At 59.1% G+C, this 23,094-nt stretch overlaps 1 protein-coding gene across 1 annotated transcript in view; it reads left to right on the plus strand.

The window, feature by feature from the left end:
* Window positions 1-9,712: 9,712 nt before the first annotated feature.
* The window catches only part of LOC144723198 (nuclear factor of activated T-cells, cytoplasmic 3-like), a 46,205-nt gene continuing 32,823 nt past the window's right edge, over window positions 9,713-23,094 (plus strand). The window contains exons 1-6 of the mRNA XM_078601728.1: window positions 9,713-10,593; window positions 16,911-16,971; window positions 18,425-19,512; window positions 19,644-19,774; window positions 20,507-20,669; window positions 22,318-22,517. Of these exons, the coding sequence (XP_078457854.1) occupies window positions 16,953-16,971; window positions 18,425-19,512; window positions 19,644-19,774; window positions 20,507-20,669; window positions 22,318-22,517 (1,601 nt within the window). The 5' untranslated portion in view covers window positions 9,713-10,593; window positions 16,911-16,952. The remainder of the gene's footprint in view (window positions 10,594-16,910; window positions 16,972-18,424; window positions 19,513-19,643; window positions 19,775-20,506; window positions 20,670-22,317; window positions 22,518-23,094) is intronic.

Genomic DNA, 23,094 nt, shown 5'->3' on the forward strand with positions numbered 1-23,094 from the left:
AGACAGCAGCCTTCTTTGGGGCTAAGTCTCACCACGAGTGTCAGACCAGAGAATGCCAAAAGGCAGAGGTGTGGACTCGAGTCATGTGACTTGGACTCGAGTCAGACTCGAGTCATGAATTTGATGACTTGCGACTCGACTTGGACTTGCATAACAATGACTTTGTCCCACCTATGAGATGTGGACTCGAGTCATGTGACTTGGACTCGAGTCAGACTCGAGTCATGAATTTGATGACTTGCGACTCGACTTGGACTTGCATAACAATGACTTTGTCCCACCTATGAGATGTGGACTCGAGTCATGTGACTTGGACTCGAGTCAGACTCGAGTCATGAATTTGATGACTTGCGACTCGACTTGGACTTGCATAACAATGACTTTGTCCCACCTCTGCCAAAAGGCGAACAGCACAAAGGCAATGGCACTGTCAGAGCATTTAGAGTCCGGCGTGAGCAGCTAAAGAATAGGACATTCATGTCAGTATCAAAGTATGAAAAAATAAGAATGTATACTTTATATTCTTGGTTCTTTCGGTAAAGTCACGTAGAAGGGAAATAATAAAAATATAAAACAATACTTTTTTTACTTTATTATTTCCCTTCTACGTGACTTTACCAAAATAACCAAAAATATGAATCCATGCAGTCACGAACGCTTTAAATAAAAATGTTAACTTTGATACTGATTTAAAAATGCCCCATTTTGTAGCGTTGACGGTGCCTTCTGTCGACTGGATGAGCTGATGATGACCCCTCACCAGAATCGTCTAGAGGGGCGAGAAGGGATAGGGAGCAGGACCCCAGAAACCCCCCCCCGTCCCACCCCGCCCCTCCCACTGTATCCTCCCTCCCCCCCTCTCTCTCCTCTCGCCGGCTGCTCGCTATTCTGGGAGACCCACGCGTGCCTCCCGGCTCCCCTGAGGTTGGACGGCTGGTAAACACCCCCCTACCCCCTCCCCTACAAACCCCACCCCCCTGCATTACCCCTCCCCTACTGATCTCCCCTACCCCCCCGATTACCCCCCACCCACTGATTACCCCTCCCCTACCCCCCCACTGATCACCCCTCCCCTACCCCCCCTGATAACCCCTCCCCTACCCCCCCTGATTACCCCTCCCCTACCCCTCCCCCCCTGATTACCCCTCCCCTACCCCCCCACTGATCACCCCTCCCCTACCCCCCACTGATCACCCCTCCCCTACCCCCCACTGATCACCCCTACCCCCCCCCCCCTGATTACCCCTCCCCTACCCCCCACTGATCACCCCTCCCCTACCCCCCACTGATCACCCCTCCCCTACCCCCCCACTGATCACCCCTCCCCTACCCCCCCCTGATTACCCCTCCCCTACCCCCCCACTGATCACCCCTCCCCTACCCCCCACTGATCACCCCTCCCCTACCCCCCCACTGATCACCCCTCCCCTACCCCCCCCCTGATTACCCCTCCCCTACCCCCCACTGATAACCCCTCCCCTACCCCCCCACTGATTACCCCTCCCCTACCCCCCCACTGATCACCCCTCCCCTACCCCCCCCCTGATTACCCCTCCCCTACCCCCCCCCTGATTACCCCTCCCCTACCCCCCCACTGATCACCCCTCCCCTACCCCCCCTGATAACCCCTCCCCTACCCCCCCTGATTACCCCTCCCCTACCCCTCCCCCCCTGATTACCCCTCCCCTACCCCCCCACTGATCACCCCTCCCCTACCCCCCACTGATCACCCCTCCCCTACCCCCCACTGATCACCCCTACCCCCCCCCCCTGATTACCCCTCCCCTACCCCCCACTGATCACCCCTCCCCTACCCCCCACTGATCACCCCTCCCCTACCCCCCCACTGATCACCCCTCCCCTACCCCCCCCTGATTACCCCTCCCCTACCCCCCCACTGATCACCCCTCCCCTACCCCCCACTGATCACCCCTCCCCTACCCCCCCACTGATCACCCCTCCCCTACCCCCCCCCTGATTACCCCTCCCCTACCCCCCACTGATAACCCCTCCCCTACCCCCCCACTGATTACCCCTCCCCTACCCCCCCACTGATCACCCCTCCCCTACCCCCCCCCCTGATTACCCCTCCCCTACCCCCCCCCTGATTACCCCTCCCCTACCCCCCCACTGATCACCCCTCCCCTACCCCCCCACTGATCACCCCTACCCCCCCCCCCCTGATTACCCCTCCCCTACCCCCCCCCTGATTACCCCTCCCCTACCCCCCCCTGATTACCCCTCCCCTACCCCCCCACTGATCACCCCTCCCCTACCCCCCCACTGATCACCCCTCCCCTACCCCCCCCTGATCACCCCTCCCCTACCCCCCCCTGATCACCCCTCCCCTACCCCCCCCTGATCACCCCTCCCCTACCCCCCCACTGATCACCCCTACCCCCCCCCCCCTGATTACCCCTCCCCTACCCCCCCACTGATCACCCCTCCCCTACCCCCCCACTGATCACCCCTCCCCTACCCCCCCCTGATCACCCCTCCCCTACCCCCCCCTGATCACCCCTCCCCTACCCCCCCCTGATCACCCCTCCCCTACCCCCCCACTGATCACCCCTACCCCCCCCCCCCTGATTACCCCTCCCCTACCCCCCCACTGATCACCCCTCCCCTACCCCCCCACTGATCACCCCTCCCCTACCCCCCCCTGATCACCCCTCCCCTACCCCTCCCCCCCTGATTACCCCTCCCCTACCCCCCCACTGATCACCCCTCCCCTACCCCCCCCTGATTACCCCTCCCCTACCCCTCCCCCCCTGATTACCCCTCCCCTACCCCCCCACTGATCACCCCTCCCCTACCCCCCCACTGATCACCCCTACCCCCCCCCCCCCACTGATCACCCCTCCCCTACCCCCCCACTGATCACCCCTCCCCTACCCCCCCACTGATCACCCCTACCCCCCCCCCCCCACTGATCACCCCTCCCCTACCCCCCCACTGATCACCCCTCCCCTACCCCCCCCTGATTACCCCTCCCCTACCCCTCCCCCCCTGATTACCCCTCCCCTACCCCCCCACTGATCACCCCTCCCCTACCCCCCACTGATCACCCCTCCCCTACCCCCCACTGATCACCCCTACCCCCCCCCCCCCTGATTACCCCTCCCCTACCCCTCCCCCCCTGATTACCCCTCCCCTACCCCCCCACTGATCACCCCTCCCCTACCCCCCACTGATCACCCCTCCCCTACCCCCCACTGATCACCCCTCCCCTACCCCCCCTGATAACCCCTCCCCTACCCCCCACTGATCACCTCTCTCCTACCCCCCACCACTGATCACCCCTCCCCTACCCCCCCTGATTACCCCTCCCCTACCCCCCCCTGATTACCCCTCCCCTACCCCCCACTGATCACCCCTCCCCTACCCCCCACTGATCACCCCTCCCCTACCCCCCCTGATTACCCCTCCCCTACCCCCCCCTGATTACCCCTCCCCTACCCCCCCTGATTACCCCTCCCCTACCCCCCCCTGATTACCCCTCCCCTACCCCCCCACTGATCACCCCTCCCCTACCCCCCACTGATCACCCCTCCCCTACCCCCCACTGATCACCCCTCCCCTACCCCCCCCCCTGATTACCCCTCCCCTACCCCCCACTGATAACCCCTCCCCTACCCCCCCACTGATTACCCCTCCCCTACCCCCCCACTGATCACCCCTCCCCTACCCCCCCCCTGATTACCCCTCCCCTACCCCCCCCCTGATTACCCCTCCCCTACCCCCCCACTGATCACCCCTCCCCTACCCCCCCACTGATCACCCCTACCCCCCCCCCCCCCTGATTACCCCTCCCCTACCCCCCCCCTGATTACCCCTCCCCTACCCCCCCCTGATTACCCCTCCCCTACCCCCCCACTGATCACCCCTCCCCTACCCCCCCACTGATCACCCCTCCCCTACCCCCCCCTGATCACCCCTCCCCTACCCCCCCCTGATCACCCCTCCCCTACCCCCCCCCTGATCACCCCTCCCCTACCCCCCCACTGATCACCCCTACCCCCCCCCCCCCTGATTACCCCTCCCCTACCCCCCCACTGATCACCCCTCCCCTACCCCCCCACTGATCACCCCTCCCCTACCCCCCCCTGATCACCCCTCCCCTACCCCTCCCCCCCTGATTACCCCTCCCCTACCCCCCCACTGATCACCCCTCCCCTACCCCCCCCTGATTACCCCTCCCCTACCCCTCCCCCCCTGATTACCCCTCCCCTACCCCCCCACTGATCACCCCTCCCCTACCCCCCCACTGATCACCCCTACCCCCCCCCCCCCCCACTGATCACCCCTCCCCTACCCCCCCACTGATCACCCCTCCCCTACCCCCCCACTGATCACCCCTACCCCCCCCCCCCCCACTGATCACCCCTCCCCTACCCCCCCACTGATCACCCCTCCCCTACCCCCCCCTGATTACCCCTCCCCTACCCCTCCCCCCCTGATTACCCCTCCCCTACCCCCCCACTGATCACCCCTCCCCTACCCCCCACTGATCACCCCTCCCCTACCCCCCACTGATCACCCCTACCCCCCCCCCCCCTGATTACCCCTCCCCTACCCCTCCCCCCCTGATTACCCCTCCCCTACCCCCCCACTGATCACCCCTCCCCTACCCCCCACTGATCACCCCTCCCCTACCCCCCACTAATCACCCCTCCCCTACCCCCCCCTGATCACCCCTCCCCTACCCCCACTGATCACCCCTCCCCTACCCCCCACTGATCACCCCTCCCCTACCCCCCACTGATCACCCCTCCCCTACCCCCACTGATCACCCCTCCCCTACCCCCCACTGATCACCCCTCCCCTACCCCCCACTGATCACCCCTCCCCTACCCCCACTGATCACCCCTCCCCTACCCCCCACTGATCACCCCTCCCCTACCCCCCCCTGATCACCCCTCCCCTACCCCCACTGATCACCCCTCCCCTACCCCCCACTGATCACCCCTCCCCTACCCCCACTGATCACCCCTCCCCTACCCCCCCCACTGATCACCCCTCCCCTACCCCCACTGATCACCCCTCCCCTACCCCCCACTGATCACCCCTCCCCTACCCCCCCTGATTACCCCTCCCCTACCCCCCCACTGCTCACCCCTCCCCTACCCCCCCTAGTGGAGCAGTAGCGCAGTTTGTCGGCCACGTGCTTCGCGATTCCCAAGCTCACGGCTCACGTCAATGGCGAGCGATGTGGGAACCGACGGATTCTGGGCCTCCCATTCACACATGGTCACGGGGGGGGCCTTCTTTGACCATACTTTACCACGCCGGTCACTGCGGGTTGGTGAGGCCTTCATCCAGCAGTGGATTGACCAACGCTGCTGTAACAAATAAGTTCCCGTCTTCGATGTAACTCGCAAAAGGCGTGCAGCGTTGCGTGTAAAGTTCGGCCTTGTCCAGACCACCATCTCACAAGAACTGACTGTGCGTGTGTGCCATTATCGTGTAGACCCACCGATTGGAAGGGTTGGAGAAAATGTGGCTCATCCCAACAGATAGCAATGAGACAAAGACACAAACTGTCGACCGGTTTCATCCTCATTAGAACTCATCAGCACAGACTACCATCCCCACAGCAATGAGATAAAGACACAAACTGTCGACCGGTTTCATCCTCATTACGACTCATCAGCACAGACTACCATCCCACTCACAGCGACGTCCACGAGTCGTGCTATCTGACCAGTCCCCTACCTTGTCTGCTTGACAAGCGGTGGGAGGATTTTCGCCACCTGTATTAGCCACAACAGAGGGGTCATTTGTTTTGGGGCTTAGATCGCGTAAATAGATAAACACGTGTCGTTAAACCCGCCACCACCCGACGCAGGGGTTTGTCACGTGAACAAAACGTTGCAGATTCGTCACGAGTGTATTGGAGAGTAAACCCAACAACATTTGCAATTCGAGATCTGTAACATTTCGCCGGTTTATAACAATAACAACAACAATAACAACAACAACAATGAGCCACAGCCGTGGAGGGGATTCCTCCCGCACCAATGACCCTCTCTGGTGGGAGCGCGCGCAGTCCCACGTGGGCCCGGCAGAGGGCAGCCGAGCCACGTGACCGTGACACAATCCACACCCACGTGTCTATAACACAATCCACACCCACGTGGCGATCGTGCCCCGGCCGTGTTTGTCTCTGCTGGATGTCAGCGTTCCTGTCAGCCCGCACGGCTTGCCCCGTATTCTTGTGCAGGGAAATTGAGTTTTCAGGTCCATGCGGCGTACGGCCGTTTCAATACAGATCAATGCAAACGAGACTACACTGCACGCGTTCACTCATGCGCAGTAACATCGCTCTCATTTCCCCTCCCCGACGTGCACCCCACGCCCCTTCTCCTGTCCCGCGGCCCCGAACCCACTTGCTGTACTGCCATCTCATGGTCACCACCCCTCGTAGCGCGCGCGCGCGGGGAGTTTGGAGGTTCAACTCTTTACGCGATCCACCGACCGACGCGCTGCATCACGGGAAAACCACGTGCACTTTGTCACGTGCTGCCCGCCACTGCCGTCTCGCCGGCCACCTGCGCACAACAATTGTATCCACCCGGCACACCACGTCGTGTATTGAGAGTACCAGCTACCCCGACCTACCACTCCGGTCGAACCAACGACGAGGAACGGATCGAATATGGAAATGATTGGTATGATTGTTTCGCCCAAAACAGTCTCACTGAGTCTCGGGACCAGTTCACAGAGTAGAGGGGCGATGTTGCTACTGCTGCTGCTGTGTGTGTGGGAACGACGTTGAATGGTTTGAACGGGGGATTTTGCAGCATTGGAATGATTTGTCAGATACCGGTTACATGGTGTCTCGTGGTGCTTAACTCGGGGAAGGACTGGGGAACCCAGAGGAGAACAGGGGGAGAACATACACACCCTATACCAGCGACTATCAATCACTCGCAAAACACAGACAAAGATCCCCCGTGTAGCCTGAACAGACACCGATGAAGGCCAGGCCGCATTTGTCTCCCCAGTGACGATGTTTACACACCACACCAGGTACTCGTTTGAGGCTCAGTCGACCTAAAGGAGGCCCGGGACGGGTTCAGATAATCGTCACTGGTGTTGGCCGTTGAGCGGTAATCGAACTCGGGATGCTGGGTTCGTGGCGCAGTGCGCTAACCACTACACTACCGCTCCCCATGCGCACACACCAACACTCTCACTTACCCACTCACCAACACACTCACCTACTCGCTCACCCACACACGCACCCATCCATGCACCCACTCACCCACCCACTCACTCACCCACTCACTCACCCACCGACTTCACCCACCCAACAATCCGTGTCTCCTGCAGCATATGCCACTCAAGCCAGGCGAGTCTGTCCCACTGCTCTCTCCACTGCTGGAGGAAGGCCCCCGCACTGCGCGAGACCTCGCAGTGACTCTGCTTCCTGGGCATCGCTGGGCACGATGGGAAGGACGAGGTCGCTGCCAACGCAGCATCGGCGGCAGAATCGCCAACATCATTCGCGTTGTTGGCAACGATTGCAGTGCTCGTCAGGATTGCATTGCTCACGGGGATTGGAGTGGTCGCTAGAATTGGAGTGGAGGATTGGAGTGCTCGCTTGGATTGCGGGGGGCGGGAGGGGCTGGGGGGCGGGAGCGGCGGGGGGGGGGATTCCATCTTGACCCCCGAGTGAAGTGCAGAGGTAGAAGGGACCGATATCACCCCGCAAGACGATCGCTCCCCGTGATCCGATCTCACCCTGCAATCGGATCTTACCTATGAGTCCGATCTCACCTCGCGATCCTGTTCGGGTTGGAGGCTAACAAAGCGACGCTGCGATGAAGATCGAGTCACTGTTGCCTGTCTCCCCTTTACAGCTCTGTATATCCAGTGCTCGCAAATTCCACATTCCTATGGCGGGGGGTTAGGGATACCAATAGGCATCACCAGCTGTTCACTCCCCCCACGGGGCGGCACTCATTTCATCCACGCGGGAGGTCCGAGGGGCCGAGTTCACGGCCTTCCTCACCGCTGAGACGAGGATCTCCGTCACGGCCATCGCGAGTCGCGAGTCGCGGCTTCGGCCGGGTCAGCGTCAGAGGTCGCAAACGGGTTTTGATTCCTTACCCGTATCCGTACCCGGCCGCACCAGGGTCGCAAACAGGTACCCGTACCCGGCCGGGTACGGGTATCGGGTACCTGATTGCGACCTCTGGGATGAAGCCATGTTGCAGGCGCGGGTGGGTTGATTCGAGGAACTTGAATTGTGAGAAGAGACAAGACGTTGGGAAATGAGTGACAAACGGTTACTCACCAGTGACTCACGGCCTACCCGTACCCGGCCGGGTATCGAGTAGGGTACGGGTATCGGGTACCCGGTTGCGACCTCTGGTCAGCGTTAGAGCCCCGGGGGCTGGAGTCGAGCGCCGCGTTCCGAATCGCGGCTCAAACCTCTGGCTCACCGCTCGGCCAGAGGTTCTGGTTCTTTCGGCGAAGTCACGTCGGTAGAACAAATCATCGATCGCGACCTTTCGATCGCAACAACAAGCGACCGTCTTGTTGTTGCGATCGAAACGACTTTGCCGAAAGAACCAAAGAGTATGAATTCCTGCAGTCACGAAAGCTTCAAATCAAGATCACTCCCCTTGCTCTTAAAGGCCGCGGTGAGTGAGCGGCTCGGTCAGTGGCGTGGCTCCGACTCGGGCATGCTGAGCGCGGCTGCTGAGATCGTGGCTCAGAGGGGGGGGGGGGCTGAACGTTAAGCCCGGCGGCTCTGAGCCGGCTCCATTGAGCCAGAGCCGCCAGCGTGAGTCGGAGCCGTGCCACGGAATTCCACGGTCAGCCCTAAGACTCGAGCGGTGAAACCCGCAGCAGATGTTGGAGGGGCGGGGGAGTCGGGGGGATTGGAGGGGGAGGGGGTCAGGGTTAGCGCGCTGTGGGGAGCGGTGGTGCAGCGGTTAGCGCTATGCTGCGCTACGAACCCGACTTACCAGAGTTCGATTCCCGCTCACGGCCAACACCAAGTGACGATTATCTGAACCCGGTCTTGGGCCTCCCCAAGGTGGACTCAGCCTTAAACTGGTACCTCTTACGGTGTGTAATAAACGAAGATGGAAATGAGATGAGTGGATTGATGATGGGTGGCCAACCTTGCGACCCGAGTTCGATTCCCGCTCACGGCCAACACCCAGTGACGATTATATTAACCCGGTCCTGGGCACTCTGTGTAAACATCGCCACTGGGGAGACAAAGGCGGTCGGGCGTGGTGCTGGCCACCCACCCCCTCATGATACCGTTCCGTCCTTCATCGGTGATCCTCGCTAGCAGCACTTGCCCCAACAGTCTGTAGAAGGCTACACGGGGGATATTTGTCTTTGGGGTGGGTGGTGAAGATGAGTGTGGGCGGAGTAGTGCGGTTTGTTTGGGCGAGGTTGGAATCGTAGGAGGGAGCGAGAGAGAGTCGGGGGGAGAGAGCGAGCGAGGGAGGGCGAGGGGGTGGAGAGGGAGATGGGGAAGCCGGGTTTCCACCGCATTCACGAGCGCGTAAACAGCGAGTTTCCTCCGCCCCCCGCCCTCTCGTTCCACTGCGTCACGGCTTCCCCGGGTTCCCTGCAGCCCCCCCTACCCAGACCCCGACCCAACCCTCACCGAAGCCACCCCCCACCCCCCACATCTTACTTATTCTACTCCACAACTTCTGCTACGTCTACTTCTTCGATACGACGACTCCTGCATCCTCGTCCTCCACCAGCCTCCTCCTCGTGTCTCCCTCCTCGTCTCCATCCTCCTGCTCCTCGTGTCTCTCTCCTCCACGTGTCACCCTCCTCATCCACGTGTCACCCTCCTCATGGTGTCTCCCTCCTCCTCTTCATCCTCCTCGTGTCATCCTACTCCTCCACGTGTCACCCTTCTACTCCTCTACGTGTCACCCTCCTCCTCCTGTCTCTCTCCTCGTATCATCCTCCTCCTCCACGTGTCACCCTCCTCCTCCTCCGCTAGACTATTCCATCAGGAGCCTCCTACCTCCCCCATCCTCCGCAGAACTTCTGCAACCACCACCCAAAACGCAACCCCCCCCCCTCGCCCTCCGCCGCCACCGCCCGTTCCCTGGCCACCTCATCCATCCATAGACCTCCTTCCACCACTCCACTCCCCCCCCCTCCCCCACCGCTGGCCCAGCTCAACTCTTTATAACAACTCGCGCGCTCGCGCACAGCAGAGCTCGCTCAGAGCTCTGCGCGACTCGCATCGCCAGCGTTGCCGACATCGCCCCGAGCAGCTCCACCCGCTCCACGCGCTCCACGCCTGTGATGGACGCAGCTCCACCCGCTCCACGCCTGTGATGGACGCAGCTCCACCGCGCTAAGGGACAGAGACACAAGAGGAGAACGGCGCGCGGGGAGTTCCTCACTGCGGAGTTGAGACACCTGGGGGTTGACACGTGGGGAGTGACACCTGGGGAGTGACACCTGAGGGGTGACACCTGGGGGTGAGGCCTGGGGAGTGACACCTGGGGAGTGACGCCTGGGGGGTGACGCCTGAGGGACGCGAGAACCTTGGAGCGGCGGTGGCGCCGTTAGGATGCGGTGATCGCGGCCGCAGAGGTGAGTGACGGCCGAGGCGCGCCTGTACGTTTCATCATCACGGTGACTGTGAGATGTTAGCTACCTCGCCTGGTACACAGGAGGTCGTGGGTTCGATCCCGACACTGACGCCTGCTGCTGTATATTTGGAGGTTGCGTCTCTCTCTCTCATCATCATCACGGTGACTAGGAGATGTTAACTACCTCGCCTGGTGCACAGGAGGTCGTGGGTTCGATCCCGACCTGACGCCTGCTGCTGTATATTTGAAGTTTGCGTCTCTCTCTCTCTCTCATCATCACCGCTGTGGCTAGGAGATGTTAACTACCTCGCCTGGTGCACAGGAGGTCGTGGGTTCGATCCCGACACTGACGCCTGCTGCTGTATATTTGGAGTTTGCGTCTCTCTCTCTCATCATCATCACGGTGACTAGGAGATGTTAACTACCTCGCCTGGTGCACAGGAGGTCGTGGGTTCGATCCCGACCTGACGCCTGCTGCTGTATATTTGAAGTTTGCGTCTCTCTCTCTCTCTCATCATCACCACTGTGGCTAGGAGATGTTAACTACCTCGCCTGGTGCACAGGAGGTCGTGGGTTCGATCCCGACCCTGACGCCTGCTGCTGTATATTTGGAGTTTGCGTCTCTCTCTATCTCATCATCATCACTGTGGCTAGGAGATGTTAACTATCTCGCCTGGTACACAGGAGGTCGTGGGTTCGATCCCGACCCTGACGCCTGCTGCTGTATATTTTGAGTTTGCGTGTCTCTCTCTCATCATCATCACAGTCGCTAGGAGATGTTAACTACCTCGCCTGGTGCACAGGAGGTCGTGGGTTCGATCCCGACCCTGACGCCTGCTGCTGTATATTTGGAGTTTGCGTCTCTCTCTATCTCATCATCATCACTGTGGCTAGGAGATGTTAACTATCTCGCCTGGTACACAGGAGGTCGTGGGTTCGATCCCGACCCTGACGCCTGCTGCTGTATATTTTGAGTTTGCGTGTCTCTCTCTCATCATCATCACAGTCGCTGGGAGATGTTAACTACCTCGCCTGGTACACAGGAGGTCGTGGGTTCGATCCCGACCCTGACGCTTGTTGTAAATCTGGACTTTGCATAGTCTCCCCGGGGTCGCGTGGATTTTATTTTTCTCCGTGTCCTCGGGTTTTTAGAGTATCCGGCTGCTATATATGTCCACGTGATAAGCCACTTCATTGAGCTATCATTTGTGGGCAGGTCGCTTCTGAGCAAGAGCTATAAATAGTTAAACTCTAGTTTACACTTCGCTACTAACCCGGCGGCCAACACCTGTGACGATTATTTGAACCCAGTCCTGGGCCTCCTCCCTTAGGTCGACTCCGCCTCAAATGAGTACCTGGTTGCAGTGTGTAAACATTCCCACTGGGGAGACAAAGGCGGTCGGGCGTGGTGCTGGCCACCCACCCCCTCGTGTGCCGTGCCGGCCTTCGTAGGTGCTCGCTAACAGCACTTGCCCCAACACTCTGTTGAAGGCTATCCGGGGGATCTTTGTCTTCTGTACACGTGTGTACACGCGCAACTCGTGCGTGTCCAATACTCATGGAAGCCTTTTGGACCATACTTCACCACGCCGGTCAGTACGGGTTGGCGAAGAGGGGGGGAGGGGCAGTCATTGCCGCCACTGGTGATCAGATAGCGATGATCGGAAATCGAACTCACGTCTCCGGGATCATACAGCGGTGCGCTAACCACTACGCCACCGCTCCTCCATTACAAATTATGTTTAATTAAAAGACCGCCTCTTTTTCTTCTTAAACTCAATATATATATACCACGACTGATCCGGCCATGTGAAGGTGGAATTCCCACTTCTACAGAGCGCTGCCTGCTGCTGCTGGCTCCTGGTGATATCTGCAGCCGGTTCTCGACGCTGATTGGCTCAGCTGCTTGATTCAGTTCCTGATGAAGTAGCGGCAGCAGCAGCGGCGGCAGCAGCAGCTACCGGCACGTGCAGCGGAACGTCGGACATCACGCCGAACAGCGCACTGGGGCGGCACACCGCGAAACGGCATCGCAGAGAGAGAGACCCCCACCCCCCACAGCCCCCACCCAACTCGAAGGGGGGGTGGGGGTGGGGGGTTGGCATCGCCCAAAGGTGGCAACTGTAATACATTCCATTACTGCTCTGGAATTTAAGAGAAAACGTAAGACAAACATCGTGTAGGTGTGTGTGTGGGTGTGTGTGTGTGTGGGTATGTGTGTGTGTGGGGGTGTTGGTGTGTGTGTGGCATGCTGGCCTGCCTACGATCCATCCTGGGTTTAACCAGGCTGGATTGTGTGAGGAGCTCACAAATCCTTGAAAGATCTGGGCAAAGTCCCATCGGTGAGCTCCTCCGGCAGGCAAGGCTGCGTTGGCTGGGTCACGTAGCCCGCATGCCCAGCTACCGCTTGCCTAAACAGCTTTTGTTCGGCCGGATCAAGGGGGCTAAACGGGCGCGGCACGGGCTAGAGAAGAGATGGGGTGATGTGGTACAGGAGGACGTGGAGCTGAGTGGACTTGCCGATCACTGGTACCAGCAGTGTCACGACCAGCCTCTGTGGAGGAGGCTCGTGAAGGACGCTACTGGGCAGTTGGAGGCAGTCGCCCTCCAACAACAACGGAGGGCGGAGGAGCGACGCTCACAACAACGAGCGGAGCGCCGGTTGGCTAAAGCACAGCAAGTTGGTACAGTAGGGGGCACAGGTGGCGCATCAGCCAGTCATCTCGGTCAGTCGACCCGTTGCACCTGCTGGGTCTGCCCCGTGACCTCCTGCCAGCGGGCGTTCGACACTTCACGTGGCCTCAAGGTGCACATGGCCTGGTACAAGCGTCGTGGTGACGCCACCGCCACTTAGTGGCGAATGGCGGTTGTTGTGTGGGTGTGTGTGGGTGTGTGTGTGGGTGTGTGTGTGGGTGTGTGTGGGTGTGTGTGTGGGTGTGTGGGTGTGTGTTTGTGTGTGTAGGCCGGGCACAATACGTGCAGGCTTCCCTCGCTCTCGGCGGGTTCGGTTTGTGCGATGTCTCGCACTATATGCACGGTAGCCTATTTCGACCCAAAATTCGCTATATGCGGTTTGAATTCACGGCGATGCGGCGGCTATGCGGTCGGACGTGGGTCAATCGTGTGCTGCGTGTGCACTGCGTGTGTGCTCTGTGCTGTGTGCCATCCTGTGCTGTGTGTGTGTTGTCTGTACTGCGTGTGGGCTGTGTGTGTGTACTGCGTTTGGGCTGTGTACTGTGTGTGTACTCTGTGTGCTGTGTGTGTACTGTGTACTTTGTGTACTGTGTGTGGGCTGTGTGTGTACTCTGTGTGTGTGCAGTGTGTGTGCTTTGTGTGTACTCTGTGTGCTGTGTGTGTACTCTGTGTGCTGTGTGTGTGTACTGTGTGTGTGTACTGTGTGTACTGTGTGTACTGCGTGTGGGCTGCGTGCGCCACTCGGCAGGCAGCTGTCCCCTCGTGCGGGTTCACTTTGTGCGCGCCCAGTTGGTTTTGGAGCGCATCTACCACAACTACTACTACCGCACAGAGCGAGGCAAATACCAATAATGTGACCTGCAGGGTCGATGGTCGATGATGATCGATGGTCAAAAAATAATGACGGGAGCCACAGCACCCAAGGAAGCGAAGAAGGCAGCTTGGTGTGCTGGCGGTCGGGTGACTGCGAGAGACGGTGGCCGATTGGCGGAGGCTTTCATCCAGCCAGTAGTGGATTGACCATGGCTGATGATGACCCGACTGGACAGCCGTGACCCTCCCGGACATCACATTTTGTTGAGTTTGTTGTCCTTCCCCGGCGCAACCTCCGATTAGCACGGTTGGATACGTACGGTGCGAAAGAAGCTCAGCATCCTTACATACAAGCAAAGAGCCTCATAGCTCGTCGGATTCCTCCAGTCTAAATAATGATCGCGGTGACGATGGTGGTGGTGGTGGTGGTAATGATGGACGTGAATACGTGGCCACAATTTTGAACTCCGTTCAGGTTGAACTTTGTAAACACTGAGGACGGAGCAGCCGACGGAGTGTCGGCCACAAGTACGACATGACCCACGAGCTCTATCGAGTCCAGGGCTCGGCAAAACCCGCGGCTTCGTGACGCGCTACGCGCTGACGAACGATCGCCCTCTCGTATTCGCCACCACGGTGCTTTGCGGCTCTCGCAATATCGAGGGGCTGTTTTGGTTTTTTCAGCAAATGCGAACACAAAGAAACGTCTCTTCCTCGTCACGTTGGGTTTTGCCGAGCCGCGGCCTCGTCCATCAGCTCCTCGCTGACAAATGTTGTCAAGCCGCGATTTGTTTCGAGCGAGCAAAGGGCACTCCGCAAACCCGTTTAGACTTCGTGCGTCTCATCAGCAGGATCAGGCGCTCGTGAAACAGATGCTGCTGGGATTTGCCAGATGTGTCATTGGCACGAGCACTCCGTGCACACTAACGGGGAGCCCCAGGTCGACGTCAAAGGGAGACAATGAACGGCACACAGAGCCGTGCATTCACGTCGGCAGTGGATGGACAATCACTGCTATCCACCTCGGTTAGGGTCCTAAAACTGAACGATTATTATTCTTAGGTTTTTTCGGAAAAGTCACGTAGGTAAAGCATTAAAATTAATAAAAGTAAAATAAAAGAAAAATCACGGCGTTTTTTTTTTTACTTGATACAGCTGTCGTGGCTGTGACGGCTCCACCTGAAGACGGAAGCTTGTGTTGCCTCCGAAACGTCGTGATTTTTATTTTATTTAACTTTTATTAATTTTAATGTTTTACCTACGTGACTTTACCGAAAAAACCTAAGAATATGAATCCTTGCAGTCACGAAAGCTTCAAATCTAGAATCAACGATTATTTTTTGTTATTTTACCAGCTAAGGCCCACTGAGCTATGCAGCTTCTTTTGCAGAGGGAACCTGGCCATCAACAAACGATAGCTCAAAGAAATTGGCTCATCATGGAGTGCAAATTCATAGCAGTGGTCGAAACGCTCTAAACGCGTGACGTTACTTTTTACACGTGGAGGGGAAACAGCGGAGGACCCGGAGAAAAATCCACGCGACCACGGGAAGAGAGGGAGAGAGAGACCCCGCAAACTCCAAATATACAGCAGCAGCAGGCGTCAGGGTCGGGATCGAACCCACGCCCTCCTGTACACCAGGCGAGGTAGTCAACATCTCCTAGCCACCGTGGTGATGATGAGAGAGAGACGCAAACTACAAATATACAGCAGCAGGCGTCAGGGTCGGGAACGAACCCACGACCTCCTGCACACCAGGCGAGGTAGTCAACATCTCCTAGCCACCGTGGTGATGATGAGAGAGAGACGCAAACTACAAATATACAGCAGCAGGCGTCAGGGTCGGGAACGAACCCACGACCTCCTGCACACCAGGCGAGGTAGTCAACATCTCCTAGCCACCGTGATGATGATGAGAGAGAGAGACCCCGCAAACTCCAAATATACAGCAGCAGCAGGCGTCTGGGTCGGGATCGAACCCACGTGCAGGGAGTCCCTTGCGGGGCTGGGGTTTGGCCGTGGGGACAGATGAGGGAGGAGGGTTGGAAGGGGGGAGGAGGTGGGAGGGGTGGAGGAGTGGGGAGACCCCCACCCACCCCACCCCCTTGGCCCCAGGGCAGATGGAGGCTGCGTGGAGGGGATCCTGGAACCGCGCCAGTAGCTCCCAGCGAGAGGGGAGGAAGAGGGGGGAGGGGCGGGGGGGAGCACCTGTAGGTGACCCCCCGCCCCACCCCCCGTGTGTGTGTCAGTGTGTGTGCGAGTGTGTGTGTGTCAGTGTGTGTGCGAGTGTGTGTGTGTCAGTGTGTGTGCGAGTGTGTGTGTGTGTCAGTGTGTGTGCGAGTGTGTGTGTCAGTGTGTGTCCGTGTGTGTGGGGAGCGGTGGCGCAGTGGTTAGCGCGCTGCGCTATGAAGCCGGCGATCCGGGTTCATATTCCGCTCACGGCCAACACCAGTGACGATTATCTGAACCGGTCCTGGGCCTCCCCTAGGTCAACTCAGCCTCAAATGAGTACCTGGTGCGGTGCCTAAAGTATCAGCACAGGGAAAACAAAGGCGGTCGGGCGTGGTGCTGACCACCCACCCCCTCGTGTGCCGTGTCCGGCCTTCCTAGGTGCTGCTCGCTTACAGCACTTGCCCCAACAGTCTGTTAAAGGCTACACGGAGGGGGGGGATCTTTGTCTTTGTGTGTTGCCACTGGTGTCCGTGTTGATGACAATGACGCTGATGATGTTGCTGATGATGATGTTGCTGATGCTGATGATGTTGCTGATGCTGAAGTTGCTGATGCTGATGATATTGCTGATATTTCAGGATTGACTCGCGACTTGACGACATCTCGCAGCCAGCCCGACCATGCGCACCCACGCGCTGGGTAAGAGCCGCTCACCACCCCTCACCCACCGGCAACTCACCACTCACCCACCACCCACGAACACTCACCACTCACCCACCGCCCACAGAGATGGCGAGGGCCTTCGAGTGACTGGGAAAGAAGTGACAACTCCATTGCCCACGCGGGCATGGGGTTGTCACGGGCGTGGTGGTGGTGGCTATGCGTGCGCGCGCGCCCGTGCATGATCCGTCGCTTTGTAATCAAGGGTTGGTGGCTCACACGGGGATTTGTGCAACTCCCAGCGCAATGCGAGATGGCCCCGGTAGTTAGCAGTGGGGGTGTGTGGGGGGGGGTAGTGGCAGTACAGCAAGCGGGTTCGCGGTGGCTTTGCTTCGGCTACCGCGTGGTCTCCTTCCACGTGCAGCAAAACAACGACTTGACATTTAATAAAAACAATTGCCCGAACACCACCGAGTCGTGCCTGGAGTCATTACCCCCCCCCCCGGCCCCCCTCGATCGCTGCTCTGAGTCACTCTCAGGAAGGGGGTCCAGGATGGAACTCTGGAGCGGGCAGGGGGAGGGGCAGGGGGTTAAAGGGGTTTGGAGGATCTGGGAGGAAGCGATGGGAGAGCGGTGAGCATGTGCACTTCTCGTCGTCATCACCAACGTCATCGACATCAGCAGCTATGCTCGATCCACTGTTGAATGAAAACACTCGCCCAATAGGGCTGCCCCCTCCATCCCTGGCGGTCTCGTTACCATCGCTCCGTCTCCTCCGCTCGAACGACCGTGTCGGATCTCCGCGTTCGTAGCTCCGCGCCGTAACTCAGCTCTCTCCTCTCCCGTCTCTCCTCCCCCTGTACCCCTCCTCTCTCCCCCTCCTCTCTCTCCCGTTTCTCTCCCTCCTCTCTCTCCCATCTCTCTCTAACCTCTCCCCCTCCTCTCTCTCCCTCGCGATGCACGTGAGCGAGGCCGCTGTGGGGCTCGCGTCACGATGCTCTTAAACTTTTATTTTGCTCGCCGCCAAATCCGAACATTGACACCGCAACTGAACCCCCCGTTGGGGATCGCATAGCAGCAGCAGCAGCGATCATCGCCCCTCCCCCTCCCCCCCCCAGGGGCCGAGTCACCTCGTGCCGCACAGGGACAGCTGCCACACGGGGGGGGGAGGTGCCCCTTGAATTCTATGAAGTGAGATGCGATGACGTTAGCCGCTTAAGAGTTTGCCGAGGTGCAGGTTATAAGTGAGCACCGTAGACATGCAAATATTATTATCATCATCATCATCATCAGTGCTGATGTCCCGTTTGCAGCACTTAGCCAGTGGCGGAAACTCCACATTGCTACGCCAGGGGCGAGTATATCCATCAGACAAGCCGTGTTATTCGATCATTGCAATTCTGTTTTTCCTGCACTCCCTTCCCGTGCCGTCCCATCCCCCCCTGCCCCCCTTCTGACCCCCCCCCCCCCCCCCCATCCTCTTCCGCAATAGCTCCAGACCACGACTCGTCCCATGGCAAGGGTTTCTCGATCTCAAGCGACCCAGACTCCAGAGTCTCCCAGATGCACGCCCTCGTCATGAGCTCCTCCTGGCTCGACCAAGTCGAGGGACAAACGATGCGCGACAGCGCCAGCCACCATCATCACCATCAGCAGCATCATCATCAGCAGCAGCATCAGCAGCATCATCATCAGCAGCATCATCAGCAACAGCAGCAGCATCAGCAGCAGCAACCAGATAGCAAGTTTCCACATGCGACTAACGGCAGCTGCCACACAGAACAACAACCACCACCACCCATCTTCGACTGCCCCAGCATCCAAATCACCTCGTTCCCACCGCACTGCGTCGCGCCTGCCACGCACAGCGGCGCCGAGGGTTCTGACCCGGGCGGTGACCCCAACGGGAACGCCGCGGCTGCCGTGGTCGCTGGAGGTGGCGCAGCTGCTGCTGCTGCAGCTGTCCCGAGGCTGTCGGAGCACCTGTACCTGCCCCTGGACCAGACCCCGTACCGCGAGAGCGGCCACAGCAACCTGAGCCCCAGCAGCAGCCTCTCTTCGCGGAGCTGCATCTCGGACGTCTCCTCCATCGAGTCGTACCCCTACGCGTGCGACGACAACGAGGCCGACCTCAACGACGCCGCCACGCGACTCGTCCTTCAGCAGCAGCAGCAGCAGCAACAACAACAGCAACAGCAGCAGCAGCAACAGCAGCAGCAGCTGGGCTCTCCGCACACGTCCTCGCCGCTACCGTCGCCGCAGGGTTCCCCGGGGTTTCGAGTCGCAGCCACCGCGGCCGCCGCCTCGGGCGCGGACGAGACGTGGACGTCCTCGGGGCTGGCGAGCGGCCATGCCGCGCTGGGCCGGCGCCGCTCGGCGGGCGCTCCCGCTCGGCTCGTGGCGGGGGGCGAGGATGGGTTCCTCTACCCGGGGATGCTGGCGGCAGGAGGTGGTGCTGGTGGTGCTGGTGGTGGTGGTGCTGGTGGTGCTGGTGGTGCTGGTGGTGCCACGGGGCCCGTGTCCCTCCCGGCTTCACCTCGAGGCAAGCGCCGTTATTCTAGCGCCGAGATTTATTACGGAGCACGTGGTGGTGGTGGAGGTGGTGGTGGAGGTGGTGGTGGTGGTGGAGGTGGTGGTGGAGGTGGTGGCTCTCCCGCTCTCTCCCCCGCGCTCTCCCCGGCGCTCTCGCCGCGCTCCTCGCCGCGCTCCAGCATCGTGGAGGACGGCGCGCGCTCACCGGCGACGCCTTCGCTCGCCGCGTGCCCCGACGGAGACGCCACGGCCGGGGACCTTCCCGTGAAGGCGCGGAGAAGGGCATCGCCGCGGAGGGACGAGGAGGACGGCGCGGCGTGCGTGATGCATCAACATCACCAGCAGCAGCAGAATCATCATCATCCGCAGAATCATCATCAGCAGCAGCAGCATCAGCAGCTCAAGAGGGAACCGAGCGGGGATCCCTTCCTCTGCGTGCCTCCCTCCTTCCCGTGGGGGAAGGGAAAGGGCAGCGGGGGAGGTGGGGGCAGCGGGGGCGGGGCCCTGGGAGGAGGAGGAGTGGGCGGAGCGCACGCGCCTCTCTTCAGGTGAGAGACGCAGATGAGTGATTGGTTCATTGGTTACCTCTGCAGTAGCCAGCGGTCATTTCCTGACGTCACTACTCAGCCTTGACCCCCCCCCCCCGCAATCTGTAACCCCCAGTTCAACATCGTCATCACCCTACCTCCTCAACCTCCTCCTTGTGTAACCATCCTCCTCATCTATCTACTTGCCATCCGCTGCAGCACAACGATCACCATCACCTCCGCCTACCCCCTCCACCAATAACGCGAAAGGCTTTTGTGTGCTCCCCGCGAAATTCGCCCCTCCCCCACCCCGGCCATAGTAACGTGGAATTTCCACGACCACCAGTGCCGTAAACCAGAGATAAGCACCAATGCCTCAATGCTCACCTGAGCAGGACACCAACTCTTAACTCATCCATACAGCCCCAGCGCCTCCTCTGGAGTGCAATGACAAGAACTCGTCACATCAATGTGGATTGTGTGCACGTGTGCCCCCCCCCCGCCCCCCAATTTAGGGTAACGTCACTTCCCCCCCTCGACTGGCAGCTGCCCAGTACTGGGGGGCCCTACGAGCTGCGGGTCGAGCTGGAGCCCCGGCCCCACCACCGCGCTCACTACGAGACGGAGGGGAGCCGGGGGGCCGTGAAGGCTGCTTCGGGGGGGCACCCCCTCGTGAAGGTGAACACCGCTGGGGGAGAAGGGGGGGGGGGCGCACAGTGGGTGATGGTTGTGGCGAGGGGGGAGGGGATGACCGAGGTTAGGGGGAGGGAGGGGACAAGCCCACAACGTCAAGCGGTCAGCAACCAAACGGCACTTTCGAAGCTGTAATCGATCAAGAGTCGATCAATGTGCGACGCACAGAAGTTGTGCTGCCCGTAGGGAACGAGGGATGGTCGCAACTCATCCGGGCTGCTGGTTCAGAAGTAAGTTAGAACGCTAACCCCTGAGGAACTGCTTTTCGTCTTTAGTGTATTGTTCAATTAGCGCGGTTGGCTACGTACGGCGCGAAGGAAGTTAAACGTAATCATTAGCGTCGCATACTCACAGGGCGCTACATCTGGTCGTGAATCTGGCACCGGCGTTGATTTTCACAAGTGGCGCCTTCGTGGCACGCGGCTCTGACCTGGATCATCAGCACCGCTGCACAGATTCAAGATTCTCCCTCTCTGTGTCTCCGCTCGCGCTCGATTAGTACCGATCCGACAGGCAAAGATCCCCCGCGTAGCCCGTAGCAGACAGTCGGGGCAAGTGCTGTGAGCGAGTAGCACCATGAGACATCTCCTTTACCAGTGGAAAAATATAGTAGTAGGTTTTTACCCTTTCAACTGGTACAAAATTTGACACCTTTATACGCCTTTTGGCGTCATCTGGTCCAACATCAGTGGAGACTAGGCTCTAAGAAAAGCTGTCTCGGGTGTGGACCAATCAACTTCAAGGACAGTGCATATCATTATCAGAGTTGTTTCTTTTTGTTTGCATTTTGACTGCTTGTGTTGTGGTTATTGCAAACATGATCCCTTGTATAAAGTTGTCAGCTTTTGTACCAGTTGAAAGGGTCAAAACCTACTTCTACGAGCAGCACCTGTGAAGGCCGACACGGGCACACGACGGGGTGGGTGGCCAACACCACGCACCGACCGTCTTTGTCTCTCCACAGCGGCTATGTTTACACATCGCGCCATGTATTAATTTTAGGCTGAATCGACCTATCGGAGGTCCGGAACCGGTTCAGATAATCGTCACTGGTGTTGGCCGTGGGCGGGAATCGAACTCGGGGGCGCCGGGTTCGCAGCGCGTGCACTCACAACGTCACGATGTGTTATTACGCAACGACACGATGCGAGTTGGCGGTGAGAATTCATGAGATCGCGATGTGGGATTTTGCGGGCCCGTGAAAAATCCCCACGCCCACACTCCCCCCCCACCCCACCAACACCACCTCCTCCAACGTCTCCATCCTCTCCATCTCCTCCTCTACCTCCCCTACCCACATCCTCCCCATCACCACCGCCTCCATTCCATCACCTCCGCACCACCTCCGTCTCTACCTGCCCTATACCCTCTACCCGACCCTCATCATCTCCACCGCCCTACTCTCCACTACCTCGTCTACCTCTCCCACCACCACCTCTTTATCTCTCAAATCTACTCCTCTCCAACCTCTTCCTCACCACCACCATCACCACCTCCTCCTCCTCATTCTATCCCACCTCCTCCTCTCTCCCACCTCATCTCCCACCACCTCCTCCTCCTCACCCCTTCATCCCCACCACCAACACCTCCTCCCCTCACCCCTTCCTCCCCTCCACCACCACCACCACCACAGCTCCACGGCTACAGCGAGAAGCCGCTGACTCTGCACATGTTCATCGGCACGGCGGACGAGCGGCTGCTGCGGCCGCACGCCTTCTACCAGGTGCACCGCATCACGGGCAAGGCGGTGGGCACGAGCAGCCACGAGCTGCTCACACACGGCACCAAGGTGCTCGAGATCCCGCTGCTGCCCGACAACGGAATGATGGCCAGGTCAGTTTTGTCAACAACAACAAAAAGTTACATTTTTAAAAAATGTATAACATCATCGTGAGCCGTACGGCTGATGGGATGTTTAAAATTACATTAAAATTATATTTAGCTGTTTTTATGTTTTTTTCATTTTACATATATAATGTGAAGTAACAGATGACAGGATACGGCCACTCTTCGTTACAGATGTATTGGTAGTGTTCGCCGTGCTATGTTCGACTTCGTCGTAATCATCATCATCGGCTGTTTCATTGGCCGCACGAACGATAATCATCAGTGCCATCGTGATCATCATCAGTGCCATCGTGATCATCATCATCAGCAGTGCCATCGTGATCATCATCATCAGTGCCATCGTGATCATCATCGTCAGTGCCATCGTGATCATCATCATCATCAGTGCCATCGTGATCATCATCATCATCAGTGCCATCGTGATCATCGCCTTTCATTGCCACTCCACTGCTGATGTTCGTCCTGTCGATGACATTGACGTAAACAATAAATGCATCAGACGGCCGTGACGGAGTGATGTAACTTCAAGTGATGAGTCTCGCTCACAATTCCACCACCCCCC

This window comes from Lampetra planeri, chromosome 17 (genome assembly GCF_965212315.1).
Source record: "Lampetra planeri chromosome 17, kcLamPlan1.2.h2, whole genome shotgun sequence".
Classification (NCBI taxonomy): Eukaryota; Metazoa; Chordata; class Hyperoartia; order Petromyzontiformes; family Petromyzontidae; genus Lampetra; species Lampetra planeri.